The sequence below is a fragment of the Syngnathoides biaculeatus genome, chromosome 3 (genome assembly GCF_019802595.1).
Source record: "Syngnathoides biaculeatus isolate LvHL_M chromosome 3, ASM1980259v1, whole genome shotgun sequence".
Lineage (NCBI taxonomy): Eukaryota > Metazoa > Chordata > Actinopteri > Syngnathiformes > Syngnathidae > Syngnathoides > Syngnathoides biaculeatus.
Window position 1 is genome coordinate 8,401,500 of NC_084642.1, and position 17,298 is coordinate 8,418,797.

Sequence of the window (17,298 nt, forward strand, 5' to 3'; positions counted from 1 at the left end):
GGAAGTGGGAATGATTACTAAGGGGGAAGTCAGAAAGGCACTACAAAGAATGAAAAATGGGAAGGCAGTTGGTCCTGATGACATACCGGTAGAGGTATGGAAGCAATTTGGAGAGATGGCTGTGGAGTTTTTGACCAACTTATTCAACAGAATACTAGCGGGCGAAAAAGATGCCTGAAGAATGGAGGAAAAGTGTTCTAGTTCCCATTTTTAAGAACAAAGGGGATGTTCAGAGCTGTGGGAACTATAGAGGAATAAAGTTGATGAGCCACACAATGAAGTTATGGGAAAGAGTAGTGGAGGCTAGACTCAGGACAGAAGTAAGTATCTGCAAGCAACAGTATGGTTTCATGCCTAGAAAGAGTACCACAGATGCATTATTTGCCTTGAGGATGCTCGTGGAAAAGTACAGAGAAGGTCAGAAGGAGCTACATTGCGTCTTTGTGGATCTAGAGAAAGCCTATGACAGAGTCCAAGAGAGGAACTGTGGTACTGCATGCGTAAGTCTGGTGTGGCAGAGAAGTATGTTAAAATAGTACAGGACATGTATGATGGTAGCAGAACAATGGTGAGGTGTGCCTTAGGTGTGACAGAGGAATTTAAGGTGGAGGTGGGACTGCATCAGGGATCAGCTCTGAGCCCCTTCCTGTTTGCAGTGGTAATGGATAGGCTGACAGATGAGGTTAGACTGGAATCCCCTTGGACCACGATGTTCGCAGATGATATTGTCATATGCAGTGAAAGCAGGGAGCACGCAGAGGAACAATTGGAAAGATGGAGACATGCACTGGAAAGGAGAGGAATGAAGATTAGCCGAAGTAAAACAGAATATCTGTGCGTGAAGGAGAAAAGTAGAGGGGGAAGAGTGAGGCTACAGGGAGAAGAGATAGCGAGGGTGGACGACTTCAAATACTTGGGGTCAACAATACAGAGCAATGGAGAGTGTGGTCAGGAAGTGAAGAAACGGGTCCAAGCGGGGTTGGAACGGTTGGCGGAAGGTGTCTGGTGTGTTATGTGACAGAAGAGTGTCTGCTAGGATGAAGGGCAAAGTTTACAAAACAGTGGTGAGGCCGGCCATGATGTACGGATTAGAGACGGTGGCACTGAAGAGACAACAGGAAGCAGAACTGGAGGTAGCAGAAATGAAGACGTTGAGGTTCTCGTTCGGAGTGAGCAGGTTGGATAGGATTAGAAATGAGCTCATTAGAGGGACAGCCAAAGTTGGATGTTTTGGAGACAAAAGGTTCGAGAGAGCAGACTTCGATGGTTTGGACATGTTCAGAGACAAGCGAGAGAGGGAGTATATTTGTAAAAGGGTCCAGAGGATGGAGCTGCCAGGCAAGAACAGCGAGAGGAAGACCAAAGAAAACGTTGATGGATGTGGTGAGGGAGGACATGAAGACTCTAGGTGTTAGTGAGGAAGATGTACGAGATAGGCTTAGATAGAAAAAGATGACACGCTGCGGCGACCCCTAATCGGGACAAGCCGAAAGGAAAAGAAGAAGAAGAAACTGGATTCTTTAGTTAAATGTCCTTTAATTGGATTCATTTATAAATCATTGCTCACATCAATGAGATGATTCCCCACCCGCTTTTGGGACAATTTTCGCATTACTGTGGCGTGCAGCGCTTGAATGGAAAATTTGTTGATTCATATTTGCGTCTGCTGAGTGTTTTTTTTTTTTGTTTTTTTTTGACAAATGTGCAAATGGACAACTGTCGCCGACACATAGCGACCTAAAACCTTCTCAAACTCTTCTCAACAAATAATTAAAAAAAAAAAATGCATTACTGTGAGATAATCCATATATAGGCGTGTTTAATAATTTTTTTTTATTTATGCTAGAATTTGATTTCCCACATATTACCAATTACAGTCTTACAGGATCAATGCATCACATAATACTTTAGTTTATAGCTTTAGCGTACAAAAAAAAAGAACGTGCATAGGTCTATTTAAGGCGAGAGTTGGAAAAAAATCAATTAAAAACCAACTATATCTAATCGATACAACTTTTAACATGCAGTATATAATAAACATAATGACTATAAAGCGCGGGTGTCAAACTCGAGGCCCGGGGACCAGATCCGGCCCGTCGCGTGATTTTATGTGGCCTGCGGAGGCAAATTTTGTGTATCAACTTCCGTGATTTTTTTTTTTTTTGCTCAAATCTGTACCAAAATTGCATATCATAAATGATAACGTTGAGATATCTCAAGCATTTTTGTGTTACCAAAGAACAATAGTTGGAAAAACCCATTATCCTTGATTTCTGATTCCAAAACTAGTTCATCAATTTCATGTGTAAATATGATGAGGCGGTTAAAGATTTTTATCGTTTCGCAGCCATCGTGGCCCTTTGAGGGAAACCGCATGTGCAATGTGGCCCGCGACAAAAATGAGTTTGACACCCCTGCTATAAAACTTTCGTGTACAGTGGAACCTCCCAAAAAAAAATTCTGGTTGTTCAGTACAATATGAACAGTGCACATCTTTTAATATCACAAAGGTGAATAAATTCAAACAATGCCAATGCCATAAAGCGAGGCTGTACATGCCAAAACAACGTATTATATTCTAAAAAAAACCATCGTGTTTTTCATTGTGCGTTTTGCATGTGCATTATTTTTTTCGTGTAAAATTGAATTGAAATTCAAACAACTTGGAGGTCAACCTGGGAACAGATTGTGCATAGATTGCCCTTTACTTTACACCACCAAATCTGTAATGTCCAAGATCTAATCTAATGTATGTAAAAAATTAAATATAGTATATTTACCGTTAACAGCAAAGAATCCAAAGACAAAACACATATACCGTAATTTTCCGGCCTACGAGCCGCAATTTTTTTCACACGCTTTCAACCCTGCGGTTTATGCGGTGATGCGGCTAATTTGTGTATTTTTTCTAACGGCCGCAAGGGGGCGCTCGAGCGGAAAAGGTAAGAATGAGACCGGTGGAACATATTTACCGAGGAAGTGACTTTTACCGGCCTTGTTAGCGCTGCGCTAGCGTTAGCACTGTGCTAGCGTGTTGCTGCTGTGTTACTGGCATGTCTCAGTGATATTTACCGGTAAGTTTTATTTTAACCGGCCCTATTACCGTTAGTGCTAGTGCGGCGCTAGCATTTGCAGTAGCTAGCTTTAGCGCTAGCTAGCGTTAAATTCTTTGTGTACCCTCGCTCTTTGTAAATATCTCGTGTTTCAATGTGGGCACTTGAGGCTTTTAGACAGCTGCAATGTATGTATCTACCAAATGGTATTTCCTTTGCAAATGTACTCAGGTGCGCTCCGTAGGCCAGGAATTACGGTACACGAATTACGCAAAAATAATTTTTTCTGACTAAATTGTCATCATAATAAATGCTGTGTTTATCTTCAGTTCATAAAAGATAATAATTATAACCTACTTAATATTTAATAGGAGGGGACATGATTAAAGCAAATATTTAAAAGGTAGTTTTTTTTTAATGAATGATTTCCATTTTAATAAATGCCTTTAAATCCTACAGTTGGTAATTTAATTTAATGTTAATAAAACATGATTAACAACGGTATCACAGTACAGTATTGTAAACCATTTTTTCAAAAATGCAGTTTTCTTCATTATTATGACCTTTCTCTCTTGACTGGCTGGGAGGAAACCAAGTACTTCTTCTGTTGTTCATTTCATTTCCGCACACTCTCTGCTTCTAAGTCAAAGTTATGATTTCATACTTTTGCTGGCCATTGGTTTCTTCCTGCTGTTTGGGCTCGGCGTGGTGCAGCTCGATGAAAAGGAAATAAATCGCAGCTCCCGCTACGCCGCCCACCATGGGTCCAAACACGGGGACCCACCACCAGCAACCTCCGGCCCTGGGAGAAAAATAGCGCAGAATTTCAAGAGAATCGCTCTGTCTAGTGTGACGTTACGCCAGGCAGCGCCGAGGTTTGCCCAAAGAGATATTTAAGAGCAAGAAAAAGAGACAGAGAAGGTCCCCAAATAATATCCAGTAACAGTTGAACCAATAAAAATAAATAAGTGTTTGTTTGTGTCCTGTTTACATGGGTTGCTGCTCCATGTGTGTTCAAGTGTTGAAGTAGCAGTTGTTTGAAGGGTTAAAATTACCGTAACCTGTATGCTAACTTCCATTCGCTCATCCATGGCATTTTTCATTGTATGTTAGCATTAAGGTGGCACAGTGGGGCAGCTGGTAAAGCGTTGGCCTCACGGTTCTGAGGACCCGGGTTTGATCCCGGCCTCGCCTGTGTGGAGTTAGCATGTTCTCCCCGTGCCTGCGTGGGTTTTCTCCGGGCACTTCGGTTTCCTCCCACATCCCAAAAACATGCAACATTAATTGGACACTCTAAAATTGCCCCAAGGTGTGATTGTGAGTGCGGCTGTTTGTCGCGATGTGCTCTGCGATTGGCTGATGACCAGTTCAGGGTGTACCCTGGTTCTATGGGGATGATAGGCTCCAGCACTACCCGTGACCCTCGTGAGGATAAGCGGCAGATAATATGGATGGATGGATGAATTCTTTTTGCTTTTATGTGTCAGTTTTACAATCAACGTTAACCGGGAATGGCGAATAAACAGCTTTGCTATAATGTGTTAGAGACCAAGTTCTGGCACTAATCGCGGAAATCTGCGAGTAATTGACGCTCCCCCCAGAAGATGAATAATTGTCTATAAAGCCCTCAAGATCACAGCAAAACTCGACTTTAATCTAAATGAAACTCTTCAATTGACTTCAACATCGATCCTTGGGACCAAAGCAACACTTTTATATTATACGAGGTTCGGACCTGACCACAAAAAAGAGGGAATGAGTTAAATGAGTCAGTTGAGCTTCACTTAGGCAGGCCACTGCCCTGTCTAATAGAAAAGCTGTGCTTTGGCGCCACCTTGCCGAACCCTCGCCACCATCTATGGGAAATTTAAAATCTTCTTGAGGGCTTCAATTACTTGCAGATTTAAAAATTCTGCGGCAAGGGCAAGACTACAGTATATACAGTCACTGTGATTTGACGGGCGCGTACGCGCCCGTGTGCCGTCGCACTCGCAAATCTGCACAGTCGAGCATGAAAAATCATGCGCGTAAAATTTGTTACGAGTAGAAATACGGTGATGTTGAAAGACATTGCTCTTGACCAATCTTCCCTCACTCTCAGCGCATATGAAAACCGATCCAGCGCAGTAAACCACAGCCTGACGTCTTTAGCACACGATCTTTAACAACAGCTGCTGCCCACACTGCTTCTACTTTCTAGTTTACCTGACACCATCCCCCTCCACTCTTAAAGGGGTACACTCATAATTACAAACAGAACACACACCTGCAACTTTATATCTGCGGGCACGACTGGCGGACCACACTCGTAACTTTACTGTATATCTGCGGGCATGACTGACTACATTTGTACATTTTTCAAAAGTGACTGGTATATAGCATGTGTACAAAACTTTACTGCTGATCGCGGTTCCACTATCCCACCTGTGATTTATTAAAGTTAAACAGCATAATAATACATTTTACTTCAAACACCTCATGAGCTGCAAAAGACACGTGAAACTAATTGGGGCTGAAAATATCACACAGAAAATTGAGATAACATATGTTAATTCAGTTTATTGTATATATCAATTTGTTCCAGTATTGAATAAATGATATATAGTCGATTAGGAATATATGATTTTTAATACGAATTCAACGAGGGAAAATGTGTGCAGATGTAAAAGGGACTCGATGGAAGATTTGCGTAAGATTACAAAGCACTGATGAGAAGTGAAGGCCCGCATCCGTGTTGATGTCGGCGAGCCTGCCGTCCTCCAATCCGATTAAAGCAAAGTCTGGCAATAGGCGGCTCGCCGCGTCTGCGCCGTGTGCCCTCATTGTCGCTGCTCTTTAAGCGAACGATTATTCCCCAGCAATGTTTACGCCAAAAAAAAAAAAAAAAAAGAAATAAAACGAAACTAAGTCAAGCAGGAACTGATGGGATTGGAGGGTGGGGGTGGGGGCAGGGGGCGGGGGTGTCTTGGAGACACCCAGGAAGTCCAATTCTGTAGGCAGGCGCTGTGCCCCATGGATTATCCACTTATGTGCCGCCTCGCCGAAGGTGACGTGTCCGGGACACTTTGTCACTTACTCACTGACTGACAAACCCTCTGATTGGACATTTTTTATGTATTAAATACGCCACAGAAGTTCTTTAAAAATTGGAATAATTTCTTACAAAAACGTTCCAGGAGCCAAATGTTTCATTGATATTTGAGTGACAAGTAAAAGTAAAAAGTAATCCTTTTTTTTTTTTAAAATATACTTCAGTAAGAAATGTGATTTATTATATTATATTAAATTATATTATTAATTAATTAATTTTATTATTGTTGTTATTATTATATTATTGCTTTAAAAAGAAACTACTCAAGCAGCCTGCTGATCAACTTCAAAATTTTCATCAAAGCACGAACATCAAAGAGAACCAAATCTAATAAAAGAATGCACATCTTTTGCAGTTCAGGAAATAAAAGCAACTGATGAGATTCGCTCATCAGATTTGCGGTGATTAAAGTTTTTCATCACTTGGCATTTGTGTATTCTCGGTACTCGGTTGTTGGAATAGAATACAAATATGAACGGCGAAAAAAAATGGCGACTCTCCATGACGAAGCACAATTTACGTCGCCGGTTAAGTACAGGAAGAAAAAAATCTGTTATGATGTCTGTGAATCTATGATCAGAACACGAAATGTAACATTTTGCAATCATTTCCGCAAATGTCTCTTTGTGTGCTTTTGTTATAAATGTATTAATATCTACATGTGGCAGACCCAAAATTATTAAAAGGGTCTGACCTGACCTGGCAGGCTCCTCCATCAGAAGGAGTTCCAGCTCAGGTCTGACAGAACTTGGACATCGAGCCCAAGTGGGCCACGTTCCGGGCCCTCACTGTCAAGACGCCCCCATCGGAGCTGGGGCCGTCTGTTGCCGTGGTAACCCCCGATCTCCTCCTCCTGCAAACCGACGGTCAGGGATGCCATTGACCCCTCGCTGACCCTCCCGCGACCAACCCCGCATAAATGGAAGAAATTGGATGGATGCATTGATTTCTTCAAAGGAAAATGTATGTATATTTATTTTCTCATTGTTTGAATTCATATCATATATTGGAAAGTGTCTCAAAATCATTTTTCATATTAGGACTTTGCAGAATACCATGAATCCATCCATTTAAAAAACAAAATAGATTTTTTTCTCATTTAAAAGAATTCATTTATGAAAACTAACCTACCCGCTCTCAAAACCGATTCTAGTTCACAGAAAATCAAAACGGGGGGAAATCATGTAAAATCCAAAAATATTACAACCCAACAGGGACAACTTTGTGAAAACATTGTGTACCGTGTAGGGCGGTGTCATGAAGTCAAAGCCAAAGTCGTTTCTGTACTTTGCGTTCGGTACTTTGCCGGGTCAAAACACTTTGGCATCGCCAACATTGAATATTTCATATCAAACTCTTCCCGTTCTCCCGAATGCACAAAGTGCACTTTGAAATATTAATCGCAAAGCGCGTCTGAAAGATGGGAATTCTTATCTTCGGCGTGGGGGGGGGGGCAGTAAAGACTTGCGGAGGACGTCATCCAGCAGCGAGGCAGAGCGGCAGTACTGTATGGAACACGTTTATTAATTGATTCACGTAACATCCAAACGTTATGATATGATGATCGTTGATGTTGTGATGCGCTAATGACTTGACTTATTTGATTGATTGTTACAACAGTCACTGAGGGTGTAGTGGTACATGCGGACGGATGGATGGATGGATGGATGGATGGACGGACGGACGGATGGATGCTAAAGAGACACGAGCGAGAAGAAAAGTCAAATACATGAATACAAAATGAAAACACTCGCAAGGAGCATGGAGCTGACCCTGAACTAACCATCTGCTGCAGTTACGTAGCAGGCCACGCCCCTTAAAGGCACTGTCACGAGCAAGGTTTGGCCACTTCCAAGAGGGGCGTGGCCAGGCCACGGCTCTGGGCGGTGACACCTGTCACCGGTCACAGCTGTTTCACATCTGGACTGTAATTAGACAGGCATTTAAGTTGGAGTTTTTGTCACTTTTGCCAGTTCGTTGCCTTGCGCTCGTAAGTTGCATTCACTGCCTGCGGGACTCTCCGCTTGTACGCATAAGTTAGAGTAACCCTAGTCACAGCGATTCTGTGCCCTTTAGTTTGATCCTGTCTTGTTGAGTTTTTCAGTTTGCCCCAGAGTCCTCGGACCTTGCTGTAGGTCTTTTGGATCCCGCCTAGCCTAGCGTTTCCGCACCTATTCCTTGTCGGACTGCTACACCGTGTATGACCCAGTTTCCGCAATAAACCACATTGAACATTATGCCTCTGCCTCGAAGTCCTGCATTTGGCTGTGCCCCCGGACTGTTGTTTTTTTGACAGGCACATATCAACACACAACTAAACAGTGTGTGTGTGGTGTGTGTGTGTGTGTGTGTGTGTGTGTGTGTGTGTGAGATGTTTGGGTTATTGATACTTTATAAAAAAAACAGTTTCGTTCTTTCCATTCTCTTGTACTGTTTTACTCTCTTTCCTATATTTCTAGTTTCTTAATCTGCGAATAAAAGTTTACCGGCTTAGCTGAAATTACCTGAACACGTCCCCCCCCCACCCCGCCACGGCGGTGAAGAGCCGCGGGGCGAGGTCTCGCGCAGGGTTGATGGGATAGCCGCAGTTCAAGCCCATGGACACGGCGATGGCCAGGATGACCAGGCCGATGCACAGGGGCTCCACGCCTTTGGGAGCGCCGATGTTCCTCGAGTCGGTTATGGCCAGGATGCACAGGACCAACGCGGCGCTCCCCGCCACCTGACAACAGCGCGCAAGCCCACAATCCGTCATTTTGGGGCACCGGATCACAAGACCGCTAAGATGCCGCTTTTAAGAGGACGCTAAGGCAAACGTTTTGTTATTGTTGTGCAAATCGGAACACAAAAGGACAAACCGTTGGATGAAAAAGTCCTTCCTGTGCACGCTTTTTTGTTGCATGTTGCGAACCCACTCGCACCACACAAGAGTGCAGCCATAGTTATTTTCAGCATTGTGTGCAGTCGTTCACTCATCCGCAAACAAATCACATTAAAGTTAACATTTATGCCCGTGAGAGCGCGATATGTATGCTCGCGTGCTCTGTAAGGTCTGCGTTGCGTAACAGTTTTTGCACTTTTATTGTCAACAATTCCATATAGGGCAACTAAGAGGACTAAGACACCATGGGCCAATCTGCGAAAATACAAAATACCCTGAATTCTTTTACATAAACATATACAGTGAAGAAAACGAGTATTTGAACAGTATTTTTCCCACTTGGAAATCATGGAGGGGTCTGAAATTTTCCACTGTGAGAGAGATCATCGAAAAAGAAAAATCCAGAAATCACAATGCATGATTTTTTTCAACGATTTATTTGTGTGATACAGCTGCAAATAAGTATTTGAACACCTGAGAAAACCAATGTTAACATTTGGTACAGTAGCCTTTGTTTGCAATTACAGAGGTGAAAGGTTTCCTGTTGTTGCTCACCAGGTTTGCGTACACTGCAGGAGGGATTTTGGCCCACTCCTCCACACGGATCTTCTCTAGATCAAACAGGTTTCTTGGCTGTTGTTGAGAAACACGGAGTTTCAGCTCCCTCCAAAGATTTTCTATTGGGTTTAGGTCTCCAAAGCATGATTCCACCACCCCCATGCTTCACAGTAGGGATGGTGTCCTTGGGACAGAACTCATCATTCGTCTTCCTCCAAACACGGTTAGTGGAATTTGTGTAGTCCTGGGCTGATTCACCTTTCTAAGGATCATTGAGACCCCACAAGGTGATATCTTGCATGGTGCTCCACTCTGATTGAGATTGACCATCATGCTTAGCCTCTTCCGGTTTCTAATGATTGCTCCAACAGTGGACCTTTTTTCACCAAGCCGCTTGGCAATTTCTCCGTAGCCCTTCCCGGCCGTGTGGAGTTGTACAATTTTGTCTCTGGTGTCTTTGGACAGCTCTTTGGTCTTGGCCATGTTACAAGTTTGAGTCTTGCAGACTGTATAGGTTGGAGACAGGTGTCTTTCTGCAGCTAATGACCTCACACAGCTGCATCTGATTCAGGATATTACATGGAGTGGAGGTGGACTTTTAAAGGCGGACTAACAGGTCTTTGAGGGTCAGAATTCTAGCTGATAAGACAGGTGTTCAAATACTTATTTGCAGTTGTATCACACAAATAAATCGTTTAAAAAAAAATCATACATTGTGATTTCTGGATTTTTCTTTTTAGATTATCTCTGCACCTGGGATGAAAATTTCTTATTTTCTTCACTGTAGCTTGTACCTCACTGCACAACAACAATTTGAGTTACCTGGTCGACGAAACCATTGAGCGTGGAAAGATGTTTTGCAGGATATGATGCAAATATGCCAGCTGTGGCATTCTCTCCAGTAACGATGAATTCTCCGTTGCTATATTCCATTAAAGCATCTATGAGAACAACAAATGCAGTCGAGCACATGTTTACATTTTTCAACAATCAATAGTGAAAAAATCTGAAGTCTCCACAGCTATTCCAGGTATCCAAGATATTTTGCTGGATATGTATTTCCTACAGAAAAAAAATTAAAAATTGCAAGCACATTGTTCATTGTCATTGATATTGTGACAGTACACTAAAAATGACTGAGGCAATTGTGCTATTGGATAAACAATATTTCTTTTCAAGCCTGCACAGTGTCTTCATATGCCTTTAAAAATGTCACGCAGGATAAAGTTTCCAAATAAGACCAAATCAGAAGTGGACCCGGGGAAGTTTCAGCGTACCGCGACGCGGCGAAGGCCCGTTTTACCCACCGTAGTTCAACAAATAAACGCAGCAGGCACCGGCAAAAGCCCCCAAAAACTGCGCGGCCACATACACGGGAAACTTCTTCCAGGAGAGCTTGCCCAGCATCACCATGGCCAGGCTGACGGCGGGGTTCACGTGGGCTCCTGCGGACAAGCGCGCAATTATTGCGGTGACGAAAGACGATCGATTCATTTCTCGGCTTCTGGAGGCACAGCGAGACACCTCACATACAGTGCCCCCCCCCCCCACCACCACCACCACCACGCCAAAATAAAAGCAGAGTGAACAACATTCCACCCCAAAGTTTGTGGGCCGGCGCTGACAGTGTGGCCTCATTTATTTAACACTCTGGGATCTCCGTTTTGACCTCTCTGTGGTGACACCGCTGGGGGGGTATCAAGCATGCGGCCATTGTTCGTCTCCCCGTCCTGTTCACAAACACCGGTCGCGGGAGCGGCGGGCCCAATTGCATGTGACATAATCTGGCTGAAGCGGCTTAAGGCACACGTAGAACGCGGGTCATTAGACTGACCAGGATGTGTCACACATGCGCTCGGCCGTCGTCCGAAACGGGGGCGGGCGGATACTACAAAGAGGAGACAATTGTGTTTTCTTCGGCGACGGGGGGAAGCCTAGAAAGGAAGCCTGGTCACACCTGACCCCCTCCACCGCCCCCTACCTTCCTCTCTGGAAGACCCATGCCCCAGTAAAGCTCATTAGTCCAATACCTATGATCATCTTCAGACATGTCGTCCCACAGAAGCTTCCCACTGCGCTGCCCAATGGCCCAGTCATGCAGCAAAATCTCTCCATATATTAACCTCCTTGTCCTCTCAAGCCTTCCCTCTCTCCTTCTCTCATTAACCGCGGAGAGAGCGACTCGGCAGCACGAGCGCCTTCCAATCGGACGTTGTCGGTTTGGAACGCCTGGCCACGACATCAGGAGCATCAAAAACTATCTTTCGTGACCTTGAGTGTCTGCTGTCTTTCGTAGCTAACCTCTTTGCTAGCCTTTAAGCCAAGTCGCCTCGTCCCCTTTCCTCCCAGAAGACACGCCGAGCGCTCTCCTGTGCTGGTCTGGTCTTCTGGAAGCTTCTCCCCGCCTAAATGTTCCCTAATACCCACACAACGCTCTTCGTTTCTCAGCTTCCGCCGCACGGTTCTCGGCTCTGCCTCGCTAGCTAGCAGCTGTAGCCGTCGAGCTAGCTTAGTATCGCTCCATGAGATCCAATACAGAACTACAAACGCTGACTTTTATTGCTTGTCCAATTTGCATTATTGAGTGTGTTAGTCGCCCGAGGTGTCACCTGTCTTTCACTTTCTGGACTAGTCTTTGTTATTCGTTTGTAGTTCAATTTTTGGCCTTTTGGAAAGGACAAATGATTAGGGACACCATAGATTAGAATGCAGCGCAGTTTAACCCCAATGCTAATAATAAGTATATTATGTAATGAATAACAGAATGTTTTGACAACGGGTCGTACGGGTGTTTCGAATCTTGCGTGAGTGTATGCCAAACATGTTTATGACATTTTACAGATTTGAGCCTTTCTGCCTCAGTAAGTTCTAAAAGCTGCAATCCGTATCAGGCTATAAAATGTCTTCGCGCTTTGATGTAAGATTCACTGCCTCTCAGCGAAGGAAATGGCAAACATCGAGAAAGCCGGCACAATAAAAGCTTTCACATTCGCACTGATTACAGTTAAAAATTGAACAGCGCTCGTTATTGAGGTTTTCCAAAGCCGTAAGGATCTCTAAAAGGTTACACTTCACGATGAGTTGCTGTCACTTTGGAGGAGAGTTAAAAGAAAAGGTAAACACGTTTCAACATGAGGTTATGAAATCTGAAACTGTGTGAATGTTCTGATATCATCCAATGGTGGAGTGGAATTATCGTTCTAAGAATAATCACCAGAGCTCGATATAGCGGATGTCCTAAAAATTTTGACATCATTTTGCTGTCTAATCAGCAGTCAATTCTCACTGAAAGGATCTCAAATTTTAACAAGATCCTCAGAAACTAACTTGAGTTTGCTACACAAATTTAAAACAGTTCCCAGGTGGAACCGAACGGTCTGCGAGTACCACGCTGAACTCGCAGAGGAGGCGTTCGTACAAAGCCAGCGAACGTCTATCCTATCCAGAGGCTTGAACTTTGAACTGCAGTCCGGGGACAGGAAAACTTATTAGCATTTCATGCTGATCGGTTTGAATCGGTCATAATTCGCCGATCCGATCATTGTTGCTGTTGTAGCCAAATACGACAGACGTTATTCGGTATCGAGGTCAAGAAAGTGAGACACATCGGCCGGGGCGCTCCAAAGGCCCGTAACCCGTAACCGCAAAGTCTCGTCGACTGTTCGGTGTTCCAGGTGGTGAACAGCGTGCCCGATTATTTTTTTTTCGGCCGAAGGTCGGAGACTTCGGGTGGCAAAGAAGTCGTGGACCGTGCGTAGGTATCGGTTCAATCCCGCGCACAGTGGTGGGATGCAAGAACCACTGGCTAGGATGGTAATGTCGTCGGCGTATGATACCACGCTGATGCCCGTCGGTGGCCTGGGCAATTTTGAGATGTCGCGGTTGAAAAGCAGCGGGCTCAGAACGACCCCTTGCGGGACGCCTTAGCGAACTTGTCGGCTCGATAATTTGGCATTGTTGAATTTAACATATGAATATCCGATCAATTACATCATTGATTGGCTCCCCAAGATATTAAATCTGCGTCGCCGTTGTGGACAGTATATTTTAACCCAAAAGATGTATTATTTTTTAGCCTTGTCGTGTCTCTTTTGATGTAGTACTGTAAATATCTGACCGGCAATAGACAAACAAAACAAATTTGCATCCCGTCTTTTACCATCACGGTGGCTTTATCCCGTCAACTCAAACGTGAACGGATACACTCGTCACCATGGCGACGGCGACGACAATGGATTGCGTCGTGTGTATTATAAGAACAAAATGGGGGAAAATGTGTGCTGGTGGTTACCGGTGTTCACATATTTTTGCAAGCAGGCTACAAAGCGTTACGTAGCCTGGGAAGCTAGTGCTAGCACTAGCGAATGTAGTATCTCTCATGAGCCAGGTTGGACCCTGGGACTGTAACGAGACTGTATTCAAGTTGTAGTTTTTGTCACTGGTTTTTGTCAGTTCGTTGTCCCTCGAGTGAGTGCGTTGCATTCACTGACTGTAGGAATCCCCACCACTAAAAATTGTGTAGTGTTGAGCTATCCTCGTCACAGTGTTTTTGTTCCACTTTAGTTTATTCCGGTCTTAGTTTCTGTTCCATATTCAAAGCGCCATGTTCATAGTTTGTCTCCTAGTCATCAGACCTCGCTGCATGTCTTTTGGATCCTGCTAAGCCTAGCGTTTCTGTACCTATGCCCTCTCGGACTGCTTACACCGTGTATGACCTGAGCTTTGAATAAAACTACGCCCAACATCGTGTCCTCGTCTTGGAGTCCTGCATTTGGGTCCAGCCCCGCACCGGAGGTTCGTGACAGTATCGAATCGTATTGATAATCGTTTTGGTGTGGGTGATGTAAATTATTTACAATTAAAAAGGTAAGTCGGCACCCATTATTTCTATCATGTTGGTTTGACCTGATGAGAATACATAACCTGACAAGAAATTGTTAAAGTTACTCGGTATAAAGTACACAAGTATATATATAAATTGACACATTGCTTGATTTTGCGGTTGGATCGGATTTTTTTTTTCATGTTTCAGATCGCCCCCCCCCCCCAAAATCCTGATGGTGTCATTTTGTAAAGCCTGCACATGACTCAAGAAGTCTTCAACACCTGAGGAGTGCAATTACATGTACAGCCCTAAGAAATATGGTTACCCAATCATTCATATTTCAAAGGACGCCATTTTTTTTGTCCTGCGTTTGTAGTGGCGTTACGAGCAGCCATGTTCGGACGTGGACGCAGACTCGGGCGTACCTGAAACCCCTCCTGCAATGTAGGCGGCCATCATAAGTCCCAGGGTGAAGCCGAGGTGGATGGACAGGGGCTCCCCCAGCGCCCCCTTGCTCAGGACGGCCTGGGCCACTGAACCACATCCAAAGATCTGCGAGACACACAGGAACCAGAAGCCGCTCATTGTTTTTTCTCCCCCCCCACCCCCCCACACACACACCCCCACTCCGCCGTTCCAATTATAGGCAGCCTTAACACTAGCCCCTTGTCCGACAACAGCCTCCAACTGCCAGCCGCAATTAGTCCCAGCAAAATAATGAATCCCCCCACTTAGTCTGGACAAAACAAAGGGAGGGCAGTCATCCACACGTAAAAAGGCGGCACTAATGGGTCACAGCCATTGAACTTAGGTGGTGACAGGTGGAGGTGAACGGTGGAGGCAAAAAAAAAAAAAAAGATCAGAACCATCTTGAATGGAAGGACGTTTTCAGATATGCTGCAGAAAAAAAAGTTGCGAGCAATAAAAAGACGCGTGAAACGTCTCAGGAGAAGCAGTCAAGACATCTAATTAGAAGGCTTAAAGCGGCGGTTTAAGTTGAATGACAGGTGCACGCGGGCGAGGCAGGACAGGACAGCCACTCACGATCAGGACAAAGATCCCCAGAAACTCCGCCAGGAACTCCTTGAAGACGGCCCTCCTCAGGGCAAACCTCGCCCGGCACTTCCTTCGGGACTCACTCTCCATTTCCCTCCCTGGTACACAGGAAAGGAGCCGGCGAGGAGCGACGAGGGGCGACGATGCTCGCTGCGGGCTGCCGCCTCCCACTCCGCTGCACTTCACTCTGCCGCCGCTAGTGGGGGCTGCTTTGGGGCACTCTCCTCTGCTCCGGTGTTAATTAGCAAGTTATTATCATGTTATTATCAAGTAATGTAACACGATGCAGAGTTTGGACAAAATAATCCTGAAAAAAATTATAAATCATGACAATAATAATATTACAATTGTATCTAAAAAAACAGCAAAGATTAAATTGAAATATTTGAAATATTTTGGACTTTGTATTCAACTAAAATAACTCTTTGGCATACCACTGGGGTTGCAGCCATTGGATATTTTTTTTTAGAATTTATTATCATGATCTCCAGGGGTGTCAAACTCATTTTTGTCGTGGGCCACATTGCAGTTACGGTTTTCTGTCAGAGTGCCGTGATGCCGCAAAAAATTTTTTAATCACCACATCATATTTATACGTGAAATTTATGAACTCCTTTTGGCATCTGATGTCAAGGCTAATGGGATTTTCAACTATTGTGCCTGTTTTGGAACACAATTATTATATCCCAACATTGTCATCCATTTCTTTGCCGCTTATCCTCACCGGGGGCGCGGGGAGTGCTGGAGCCTGTCCCAGCTGTCAACGGGCAGGAGGCGGGGTACGCCCTGAACTGGTTGCCGGCTAATCGCAGGGCAGATTGAGACAAACAGCTGCACTCGCAATCACACCTAGGGGCAATTTAGAGTGTCCAATTAATGTTGCATGTTTTTGGAATGTGGGAGGAAACCAGAGTGCCCGGAGGAAACCCACGGAGGCACAGGGAGAACATGCAAACTCCACACGGGCGGGGTTGGTATTGAACCCGGGTCGTCAGAACTGTGAGGCCAACGCTTTACCAGCTGCCCCACCGTGTCGCCCCAACATTATCATTTTTCGATAAATGACTGTTTGAAATTTTTGCACAGATTTTCACAAGAATCAAGCAAGTTGACACCCACGCTTTGCCTTCGCAGGCCACGTAAAATCATGCGGCGGGCCGGATCTGGCCCCCGGGCCTTGAATTTGACACGTGTGCATTAATTGGATGAAAAGTATTTTCCATTACTTAAACATAATAACGTGAACAGCAAAAATTACTGCTGCCCACTTGGGGGCCACCATCCTCATGTTGTAATGTAGTATTTGTGACTTTGTGTGTGTGTGTGTGTGGCTTTAAAGGAAGAGGCGTGGCCTAGCGAGTGACATCAACAAATGAGAGCGGAGAGTCGGCTCACTGCGGGGTTCCACACTAAATGGTTCCACTGGGAAATCCGAGACCGCGTGAGTATGTTTTTCATTCAGTTGCACATGTGCAATTAGTTTTAGACGCTGACAAACTTTGCGCCACACTTTGGCCCAGTTGTTGGCGATAATGCACAAATGAGCTCGTTTGCCAGCTCACCTTAAACCTCAAAAGAAGAAAGGGTGGGTGCCAGGTGCCCCCCCCCCCCCACACACACAGACCTAGCCACACAGTTTTTGCCCTACGTGCCTCAATATGTTTCCAAAATTGCCGTCTGATGGGCAAAAACTGCAAAACAAAAAAACGCCCCAATGGTACTTTCAAAAGTTGTTCTCCTGCCCCTGCGTATCATTTTTATTTTTCATAAATAGTAAATATGAACTTGCCGCTCTTACTTTCACCCCAATAAATTGTATTGCATCATCAGTAGT

The 17,298-nt window shown here is 44.6% G+C and overlaps 1 protein-coding gene across 1 annotated transcript; it reads right to left on the reverse strand.

Annotated features, from left to right (window-relative positions):
• Positions 1–3,577: 3,577 nt before the first annotated feature.
• aqp9b (aquaporin 9b) lies at positions 3,578–15,554 on the reverse strand. The gene is made up of 6 exons (XM_061814085.1): positions 15,453–15,554; positions 14,834–14,960; positions 10,891–11,028; positions 10,406–10,524; positions 8,649–8,866; positions 3,578–3,855 (listed from the first exon to the last, which is right to left on the reverse strand). The coding sequence occupies exons 1-6, from the start codon at positions 15,552–15,554 to the stop codon at positions 3,693–3,695; spliced, it is 867 nt and encodes a 288-aa protein (XP_061670069.1). The 3' UTR covers positions 3,578–3,692.
• Between the last annotated feature and the right edge of the window lie 1,744 nt (positions 15,555–17,298).